The 11,584-nt window shown below is 39.6% G+C and overlaps 2 protein-coding genes across 2 annotated transcripts; both read left to right on the top strand.

Moving 5' to 3' along the window:
* The first annotated feature begins 4,355 nt into the window (after positions 1-4,355).
* LOC120569447 (olfactory receptor 6N2-like) lies at positions 4,356-5,282 on the top strand. The gene has a single exon (XM_039817316.1). It carries the CDS (start codon positions 4,356-4,358, stop codon positions 5,280-5,282), a length of 927 nt encoding a protein of 308 aa, XP_039673250.1.
* A 4,524-nt stretch (positions 5,283-9,806) lies between these two features.
* Positions 9,807-10,727, top strand: LOC120569448 (olfactory receptor 6N2-like). The gene has a single exon (XM_039817317.1). The coding sequence runs from the start codon at positions 9,807-9,809 to the stop codon at positions 10,725-10,727; it is 921 nt and encodes a 306-aa protein (XP_039673251.1).
* Positions 10,728-11,584: the final 857 nt, after the last annotated feature.

Raw genomic sequence — 11,584 nt, forward strand, 5'->3', positions numbered from 1 at the left:
TGGACCAAAACTAAAATTGATGTAAGTAGTATATTTTCTAAGTCTGTGGTAGCAGTCTCTCTGCAGAATTTTCACCTTGCATTTGGATTTTAAGAATGTTCTGAAGATGTTTAGTGATGCAGAGTAGAGAGTATCTTTAACATGCAGCCACTATCAAGGTGCGACCACAATCTGCACAACCTTGCAGGAAATCTGCAAGGTGAGAAAGCACAAGGACTTCGCAGAAGAAGCTAAGTTAGTAACATGCGTTAATGGGACATGAATGCACACAGATGGAGAAAGAGAGGAGCAGAGTCTGTCATAGGAAGTCCCCTGTCAGTCTAAGCCTATAGCAGCATAACTAAGGGCTGGTGCAAGGCAAAACTGAGCCAGCACTAACTATATGCTATATCAAAAAAGGAGCATTTTAAGCTTACTCTTAAATGTGGCGACGGTGTCTGCCTCCCAAATCGAAACTGGGAGCTGGTTTCACTGAAGAAGAGCTTGGTAACTGAAGGTTCTGGCTCCCATTCTACTTTTGGAGTAGGAACCAAAACTAACTGCATTGTGGAAATGCAGTCTTCTAGTAGGGCAATGGGATACTATGAGCTCTTTAAGACATGATGATGCCTGACCATTTAAAGTTTGTTGGGCAGGAGAATGATTTGAAATTCAATTCTAGATTTTACAGGGAGCCAGTCAACTGGAAAGTCCTTAGGGTATTCTGGGAGCAACCTGATAATAAATTACAATAGTCCAGCCTCAAACTAATAAATGCATGGACTAGTTTTTCTGCATTTTTGAGACAGGATGTGTCTTTTTACAATGTAACACAAGTGAAAAAGGTAGTCCTTGAAGTTTGTTTTAGGTAGGCATTAAAGGATATATCCTGATCAAAGATAAATCTGAGATTTCTTACAGTGGTGTTGAAGGCCAGGTAATAGGATGGAGTTGTTGGGGCCAAGTACAGATCTTTATTTTTGTCTGAGTTTACTAACAGGAAATTGTAGGTCATCCAAGTGTGTATGTCCTTTATGCATGCTTGAAGTTTAACTGTTCGGTTTCTTTTGACTTGATCGATTATAATTGGGTATCATCTGCATAACAGTGTTTCTTAATAATATTGCCTAGAGAAACCAATTATACCAAATATACGATGAATAGAATTGGTCCAATCACAGAGACTTGTGGAACACCATGGCTAACTTTACCGTGCACGGAGGACTCATTTTTAACATTAACAAACTGAGGTCATGAACACACGGAAGTCGGATGAACGTCTTCCAAACTCGGGAAATGGGACCATCAGATGATCATCTGAATGCAACATTGCCCAGAAGTCTATGCTCATAGAGTGCCATTCTTAATATGACAGAGTCATGTAATCTGACAAAACAAAGTTACCAACATCTATGAGATCTGGGCTCTCATTTATATTTAACACAGTAGTTGAAAACAAACGTATACCTCTAACGTACATATAAAACCAGTGTGTGTACGCCAAACTGCCTAAGCAGAGCCGTAAACAGAGACACAGAAACAACACAGGACCGAATACGTTTAATAAAGGATTGAACAAAATTTCCCAAGCTTTAAACATCCCAACCTGTCACATAAAATGAAGGAGTACAGACCACTACAATACAAGACCCGGCCCCCTCTAAACTTCAGCTCATACAATAGAAACTGACAGAATCAGCCAAGAGCCCATGATCACTCTGGATGAACTGCAGAGATCTACAGCTGAGGTGGGAGACTCTGTCCATAGACAACAATCAGTCGATACTGCACAAATCTGGCCTTTATGGAAGAGTGCAAGAAAAAGCCATTTCTAAAATATCCATAAAATGTCGTTAAAGTTTGCCAAAAGCCACCTGGGAGACACCAAACATGTGGAAAAGGTGCTGTGGCAAACCAAAACAACTTTTGGCAACAATCAAATTAGTGTAGCAACACAGCTCATCACTCACACCTCCACGCAAACATGGTGGTGGCACATCATGGTTTGGGCTGCTTTCTCAGACAGGAAATGTTCAAATATGAAATAGAGCCAAATCAGGACCATCTGAAAAACCTATGAGTCTGCAAAAACCTGAGACTGGCGAGTGTCTTCCCAACCAAAACTACAATGGAAGCACAAACATATCCAGGTTTAGAATGGCCAAGCAAAGCAGACCTGACACAAGAACTTAAAACGAAAACTGCTGTTCACAAACCCTCCATCCAACCTCACTGAGCTCGAGCTGTTTTGCAAGGAGGAATGGGCAAAAATGTCAGTCTCGATGTGCAAAACTATAAACATCCCCAAGCCACTTACAGCTGTAATCGCAAAAAGGTGGCTACAAAGTATTCACTTAAGGGGCTGAAATTTTGCCCCAATATTTCAGTTTTTATGTTTAAAAGGTTTGAAATATCCAATAAATTTCCACTTCATATTGTTCCACTTTTGTTGATTCTTCACAAAAAATTACAGTTTTATATCTTTATGTTTGAGGCCTGAAATGTGGCAAAAGGTCAAAAAGTTAAAGGGGGCCGAATACTTTCGCAAGGCACTGTACGTGGCGTACGCACAAAACAGGGCTGAAAATGTGTGTACGCCACTTCCGACGCAAAGTTGTAAATTATAAAAAACAAACTGGATGGGAGAATGTGCGGTCCTCCACGCAAACTCTGACCCATGCGTACGCACATTTTGGAGACAAAATAGGAATTGACGACGCAGATGGTGAGGTGGTGAACTGAAGTCAGACTGCAGAAAGTAAATGGGAATAACAATTACTTGTAATATTTTCAAGTATTGATGCATCATGCACATTTTTTCACTCCATATCATCCACATTACCATGAAGATTAACACCTTGTAAAATCCAACTCAAATCTTTAATAAAAATGTGTTCTTAATGTTTAGTCGGCGCTGTCTCGTCGTCACATTGTCCACTACGGAGCGCATGCAGGATTAGGGGATGGCCCGACTGCATGGAATACAGGATAGCATCAAATACCTTAGCGTTAGATAACGGCAGAACACAGTGTAAATAACTAAATATCTGTCTTTTAAAACATATATCATCAAATGTCAAAGTCTGGAAATACAGCCGTTAAGCTCTCTCGCAATTGTTACCCTTAATGTCCTCGTTATCAGTCCTAACTTTAATACTGTTTGTGACAAAACCTGCATGAAGAAAAGTGTGTTTGACTACTAGACTTTCTTTCGTCTTCAAATTGTATCTCGGGGTGGGGGATACCACTAGTTGATGCTGTGTTGGCAAGGTGTTAACAATCACAAATTGTTGTAAACAAATACTGTGGTGAACCCGTGCTTAATGCTGCATGATGGCACTGCTGGCCCGCAGGAGGACTACAGCAATGGAAAAATCAGGAGAAAAAGAGACTTCAGGGACCATGACGATGACTTGCTAATATGCAGATTTAGATCTTGGATCTATGCACTGAATTGGGTCCAGTAGGGCAACGCGCTGGAACCGTGCCATCCCGGTCCAAATACAGGTACTCGCCACTCTGGGGGAAACCGGCTGTTTCCAGAGGGAAATGTCAGACAAAAGTGTTTTTTTTTTAAAATAAATATTATATATAATCTTCAACTTTATTTGAAGGCTTGTTTGGATATAGTATATAGTTCTGTTAAATCTTATTATATACGTCTGGTATATCAAAGCTGTCCCAGAGTAATGCCTGCAGTTTTGGACGTATTTTTAATACATGTAGTTATAGATCAGGTTTCCCTACACTGTGCAAGAACAGGCCCAAATTATAGTTCAATTGGCAGCAATTCCTGAACGTCTGATAAGTTTTTTGCTTTTTCTCCGCCAGTCATCATGATTCGGTCTAACAACTGCCATTGCCATTCATATACTGATCAGCATTCACGAGGTGCTTTGCATTGATTATTTATGGTTAAAAATTGGCGTGTACAGGGTAGGTACAGTAGGTAATCTCTGATTTATAAGGGGAGCATTTCTTACAGGTGTGCGTACACACGGTTTAATAAATCTGACTTTTTTTTGCGTACGTCATTTTGGGCTTTGGGGCGTACATACACTTATAGTAAGGATCCCACGCACAGTTTAATAAATGAGACCCCAAGCCTCCAGAGTTTGTTCAAGTTGTTTACATAGTGGTACATCAGTAGCTTTTTCTTTGGAGAGATTAATGAGCTCCATGGAGGTTAAAGCAGTCTGATAAAAAAACTTACCACAGACTTAAACAGGTCACAGATCCAATTTCTGTGTTTGCCGGACCTCACCAGTGTGTATCAAATTCAGGTACTATTGACTTAATAAGACAATCTCAGGTTATATGAGACTTCTTGTAATATAACTGTTTTATTCATTAACATTTTGTTTTAGACAACCTTAATGGATAATGAATTAAATGCAACATATATAACATTTGATGGGCATGTGGATGTGCAGAAATACAAATATCTTTATTTTGTGATCATGTTTACAGCATATATTCTAATTATTTGCAGTAATTCCACTATTGTGGGCATCATAGTGATTAACAAAGCCCTCCATGAGCCTATGTACATTTTCATTGCAGCTTTGTTAATCAACTCTGTTCTTTACAGCACTGCTATCTATCCAAAGCTTTTGATTGACTTTTTATCTGAAAAACAGATCATATCTTATTCAGCCTGTATTTTTCAGTGGTTTATATATTACACTTTAGCCATTTCAGAATTCTTCCTGTTGTCAGCCATGGCCTATGACAGATATGTGTCTATATGTAAACCTCTGCAATATCCAACTATCATGAAGAAAACAACTATTAATATTTTCCTGATTCTAGCTTGGATTCTACCTGTTTGCCAAACCTCAGTCAGTACTTTAATAAGTGCTAATAAAAAGCTCTGTTACTTTATTTTGAAAGGAATAATTTGCAACAGCACAATTCAGAATCTTCACTGTGTGAGTTCAGCAGTGCTGAATGTATATGGCTTGATTGTGTTTGTAATTGCTGTACCTCTCCCTGTACTCTTCATACTTTTTACATACACCAGGATATTTATAATAACCTATCGAAGTAGTAGAGAAGTCAGGAGAAAAGCTGCACAGACCTGTTTACCCCACCTGTTGGTTCTGATTAACTTCTCCTGTTTGAGTGCATATGATGTACTTCTAGCTCGACTGGAAACAAATGTTCCCAAAACTGTACGTTTAATAATGTCTTTACAAATAATTTTGTATCATCCTCTTTTTAATCCAATCATTTATGGACTGAAAATGAAAGAAATTTATAAACACCTCAAGAAATTGTTCCGGCTAGATAAATTAAACTAATATTTTCAACTGTGTACACTCAATACAACTTAATAATAATGCAAAGATTCTCGGAAGGTATTTAATTTAAGGATTTGTTTCTAATAGACTTAAACACAAGCAAATGTGTTTTTAGCTTCAACAATGTCATGTTAAATATTTTTTTCGATGATATTTAAAAATCCAACATATTGTAATCACAAAATGTATGCTGAAGTTTAAATTTTCTTTTTGTAGTAAAATACAACTTTGTTACCAGTATTAAAATTTGTATCAGTACCATATTTCCTCTGTCTTTTGATAAAATTCCAAGACGTTTAAATCAACAGCCTTGAATGCAAGACTGCATACCTTTGTGATTTTTCTGTTTAACTTTTGATTTGTGTATGGTTGGCAATATATTGTATGTTAAGAGTTGGTAGTATAAAATGTTTTTTAATTTCATTGTGGAAAAATAAACAAATATAAAAGAAATATTATTATTGTTGCTATCACATTTTTTTTTTCATTATTATTAACACTATTTGTAGACTATGTCTCATGACAAGCACTGTGAGGTTTCTAACAGCCTTAGCTGAGTAAATCATGAACTGCAGAACTGATTTTGGATTTATGGAACTGTATATATTCTGCACCAGCTGCATTTGTGACGAAGACTATAGGTAAAAAGCCTCTTTAGCGAAGATTAAAGAAGGCCAAAATGGGTTAACTGTTGGGCCAGAGTCTGCATTAAGTAAGTATTAAGAGTATTTTAAACCCACAGTCACGATTAAGGTGCGACCACAATCAAAGACAATCTGCAAGGTGAGAAAGCACAAATACTTTGGGGAAGAAGCTAAGTTATTAACATGGGTTAATGGGACATGAATACACACAGATGGAGTAAGAGAGAAGCACAGTGTGTCATAAGAAGTTCCCTTGCAGTCTAAACCTATAGCAGCATACAGAAAATAAGGGCTGTTTCATGGCTAACTGCTAGGGCTTTGACTCCAAACTCCGTTATTCGAATATAATGATATTCGAACAAATATTAGGCAGCCCTTAATATTCAAGCCTGTTATGGGCATTATTTTTTGTAAATGTGTTTGCTTGTAAACGTTTTCAGTTCAGATTCCGAGGCTTTGTCACGCATTTCAAAATGTAACTACACGTCACGGCAACGCACGTTTCTCGGCTGTGACTTGGTAGCGTTGCATTCACCCCTAATTCTCAAAGAAGGCAGGCTGGCCCAGGGCCAGGCCAGCTCAGCGGCATCTTTCTCCCGTCGCGTGCCGCTGTCTTTCCTACCTACACCGGCGCCCGCACCCTGTCCCTTCTCCCCTTTCTACCTGCCTGCTCAGTGCTGTTGCTTGTGAGGAGAGAGCACAAAGGGGAGGGCGGGGCTGCTCCTCAGTCACACAACAGAAGAGAGAGTTGACTGTTTTGGAGGGCCACACACACACACGCCGACTCGACGCACACACCAGCACACAAGTAAAAACATCAGACCACTTACGTAGGCTACGGCAAAAGCTCAGAACTTCCTGTCGAAAGCATAGTGTTTGTGTTTAATCCAGGGTCTGACTTTAAATGTTTTTTAAAACTTAAGTTTGATACCAATATAGGTCTTACTGAAGGCATTTAATGGTCAAAATAGTATTAATAAATATTCAAATATATTTGAATATTAATATTAATGAACAAACAAACTTCGAATATGATTTTTGGGCAAAAGTCAAAGCCCTACTAACTACTGATATGCTTTATCAAAGAAGAACATTTTAAAGGGGTGATAGAATGATTATATAGGGTATTTCACACTGTTCCTTATGGTCTCCTAATGGGGTATGTAACATTGGTTGGGGTGAAAATGGGCTGGTTGACATTTTATTGGCCCTTATGCATCCCTGTGTTTTGGCCCTATTTGTAACAAGAGCTTTTCTTCCAAATATGGTATGGTCATGAATATTTAGATGAGCTGCACGCTGATTGGTTGAGTGAATCCCCATACACACACATTAGAGACGAGACAGCAGGTCTCATATTCCAGACACTGCAATGTTCCGTTACCAAATTCACTTCTGAGACTTTTTTTATGCGAGAAATCAACTATATAAAGCTCAAATATGGGCCGTTTTACAAAAATTTATGGCTACATGCAAATTTGGTAAGACATGTTGGACTTTAGGAGCTCCACACAGTCTGATGAGAAAGCGGCAGCCTGCTGGGCTCCATACCCAGGGCAAAGTCACCCTTTGTGGATTACTGCACTACTGGGGCTCCGCGGCCAGCTGCCGGCATAACTATGATATATTTACAGTTTGAATTTCGTCACAGCTGATGGAGAGGATGTTAGCTGTTTTGGGCTCTTTAAACCCGGCTTTCCTTTTCACACGTTTTTCTACGACAGCTCCTGGCTCCTGTGCGCACTGCTTTGGCCAGCTCTCCCATCTCATCCACCAAGGATTACTGTGGGTTAGTTGTTGAGGCAGACAGGATTTTCCTCGCAAACCGGCAGCAGTTTGTGCTTGTGCTGCTTCCTGCACAGACTTTCACTCTGCCTTTGGAGGACACGTTAGGCACCGCGGCTGCAATGGCTGCTCTTCAACAATGGGACAATGGACTGTGCTATTACCACAACAGGTTTGGAGCCAAGGCCAAGCAGTGCTGTCCACCATGCAGTTTAGCTGCAGGGGAAATGCCAAAGCCGGTGCTCAATAGCAGCAGTGAGCACTGGCGGGGACAGCAAGCTTTTGTTTATTAAGGACTTTTTGTCGGGCCGGCGGCTGCTTATCAATTCAGGCGCCCAGCGTAGCATCATGCCTGCGTCAGCTGTGGACACGATGGCCAGGGGACATGGCCCCCCGATGGACGCCACTTACGGCACGCCTGCACGGACCTATGGCACCAGGTTTGTGGAGGTGTGTTTCGGCAGGTGGTGGTTTCGGCTGGGACTTTGTTATGGCTGGTGTATCTGTTCCCCTCCTGGGTGCAGATATTCTGTGTGCATTTAGGCTGCTGGTGGATGTTACAAACTGCCACTTAATTGATGCCGTCTCTTTTGCTTCATACCCATGCATCCTGGGAGGGGCAGAGTCACTCGGCCTGTCTAACATGCTCGCTGCAGGGGATGTGTAACGCCTCCTTGCAGAATTCCCTGGCCTTCCCACACCCACGTTTTCAGCAGCTGTGGCCAAGCATGGGGTGGAGCACCATATTACTACCACTGTTTTCCCAGTCTATGCCGTGATGGGCGCCTCGATTCAGCTAAGCTTGCAATCGCCAGGGAGGAGTTTGCAAACATTGAATGCCTGGGCATCGTGCGCCGCTCCTCCACATGGTTACTAAGTGCAGTAAAAGATGAGGAGTAGAACTTGATGTAGTCGATTCAATGACCATTTATTATTCTTGATGTAGATAGAATGTTACATAAACAAAAACTTAAGGTAAAATAAACCAAAAAGTCAAACTAAAGCAGTCTCTTATATGGTAGCAAAACGGCTTGTCACGTCATGGCACCACACGGCACACCACCACACGGTCAAAACACTGTTTCCCTCTCAGGCCACACCCACTGCTGTGGCTTCCTGTCTTTTAAGCCTTTCCCCTTGGGCTCCACCTTCAGCGTCCCAACCATCCTGTAGGTGGGTGTAGACAGACCTGTGGCCACATATACTCACTCATCCACAAACACACACATACTCACTACTATTCAGAAGAAAGAACATTAAATGAACCCAAAGCTCAATTTGGCTCCTACAGCTGTGTCACCTGAAAGTGTAACCTGCAGCTGTAAGACTCAACTTGATTTAACTTCTCCGTCTCGTTTGTTCCGCAATCCCACAGGACGTCAATTGTTTCAACAACGAGCGCCCACGAGCACAGTGATGCTAGCTAGAGAGTGACTTAAGAGAGCCAGTGGCGTTAGAACACAGCAGTGAGTTAGAGAAATAAAACGTTTTCTCCATTTTATCACTAGAAATGCAGCTGTAGTAAGGATCCCACTATCACTAACGTTAGCCCCATTCATATTAAGATGCAACAAATGATATATCCAGCTACAAAGAAGTCTTTAAGTCGGAAGTTAGAACAAAATTACAAAGAGTCGTTGCTATGAAGATGATACACTGTCTCGTCATGTCGTATTGGTGTAAATTCGCAGGTTTGAGAACATTGCAGACCGGTGCATTGCAAGTAGTTTCAGGTTTCAACTCATCACGTCGAAAATCTTTGATCCGAACAGGGCTTAGGAGTGCAATTTTTAATATGACAGAGTAATGTAATCTGAGCAAACAAAGATTAACAACACGAGTTAAGGCCTCCAGAGTTTGATCAAGTTGTTTACATGTTAGTAGCTTTCCCTTTGGAGTGGTTAATGAGATCCTAGGAGGTTGAAGCAGTCTGATAAAAACCTCAAACAGGTCACAGATCCAATTCTGTTTGCCGGGCCAAACCAGTCCGTATCAAGGTCAGGTATTGATCATTAAATGAGATAATATCAGGTTATATGAGACTTCTAGTAATTTACATGTTTCATTCATTAACATTTTGTTTTAGACAACCATAATGGATAATGAATTAAATGGAACATATATAACTTTTGATGGGCATGTGGAAGTGCAGAAATACAGATATCTTTATTTTGTGATCATGTTTTCAGCATATATTCTAATAATTTGCAGTAATTCCACTATTGTGGGCATCATAGTGATTAACAAAGCCCTCCATGAGCCTATGTACATTTTCATTGCAGCTTTGTTAATCAACTCTGTTCTTTACAGCACCGCAATCTATCCAAAGCTTTTGATTGACTTTTTATCTGAAAAACAGATCATATCTTATTCAGCCTGTCTCTTTCAATGGTATATCTATTACACTCTAGCCATTTCAGAATTCTTTCTGTTGTCAGTAATGGCTTATGACAGATATGTGTCTATATGTAAACCTCTGCAATATCCAACTATCATGAGAACAAAAACTGTTTATGTTTTCCTGATTTTAGCTTGGATTCTGCCTGCTTGTCAGTTTTCAGTGGGACCATTACTAATTGCAAATAAAAAGCTCTGTTACTTTATTTTAAAAGGGATCATTTGCAACAGCACTATTCAGAAACTTCACTGTGTGAGTTCAACAGTGCTGAATGTATATGGCTTGATTGTGTTTGTAATTGCTGTACCTCTCCCTGTACTCTTCATACTTTTTACATACACCAGGATACTTATAATAACCTATCAAAGTAGTAGAGAAGTCAGGAGAAAAGCTGCACAGACCTGTTTACCCCACCTGTTGGTTCTAATCAATTTTTCCTGTTTGAGTACATATGATGTACTTCTAGCTCGACTGGAAACAGATTTTTCCAAAACTGTTTATTTAATTATGTCTTTACAAATGATTTTCTATCATCCTCTTTTTAATCCGATCATATATGGACTGAAAATGAAAGACATTTTTAAACACCTGAAGAGATTGTTCAGTGGAGACAAATGATACTATTTACAACATCATAATAATGCAAAGATTCTTACAAAGTATTTAAGGATTTGTTTCTAATAGACCTAAACATAAAAAGCATTGTTAGCATCAACAATGTGATGTCAAATACTTTTTTCACTGACATTTAATGATACAACACCTTATTTTTTATCTTATCATCTAATCACATGAACTGAAGTTTGAAGTTTGTTTCTGTAGTAAAATTAAATGTTACCATTGTTGACTTTTTCATCAGTACCATATTTTCTCTTTCTTCAGATGAAATTCCAAGATGTTCAAATCAACAGCCTTAAATGCAAGAGCCTAGAACATGAGTGCATATCACTGTGAGTCTTGTTTTTAGTGTCTGATTTGGCAGGTTCAGCCATCCATTCTGACATACCCCCACTCTGACATTGACGTCTAATTGTCTAAAGTGGCGGCACTTCCATTGTTTTCAACAATTTTTTTTTCCGTTAGGGTTAGAGTTAGGGGATAGGGTTAGGGAATAGCAGCATGTCGGAATAGAGGCATGTCGGAGTAGCTGCATGTCGGACTGGCAGCATGTAACCTGATTTGGTAATATAAAGTACGTAAGGGGTTAGTAGTGTAATGTGGTTTTTTTTCATTGTAGAAAAAGAATAATTATAAAAAGATATTATAATATATTATTTTTGCTGTGATATGTTTTATTTCTTAGCACTATTTGTTGATTATACCATGTGACATACAAGAACACCAGCACTGTGAGGTTTCTAACAGCCTTAGTTGGGTAAATCATGAACTGCAGAATTGTTTTTGGATTCATGGAACTGTTTGTATTCTTGGACTTTTTGAGAGTATTGTAATTTCTCACTCAAAGCACACAGCCA

Source organism: Perca fluviatilis, chromosome 12 (genome assembly GCF_010015445.1).
Source record: "Perca fluviatilis chromosome 12, GENO_Pfluv_1.0, whole genome shotgun sequence".
NCBI classification, from domain to species: Eukaryota; Metazoa; Chordata; class Actinopteri; order Perciformes; family Percidae; genus Perca; species Perca fluviatilis.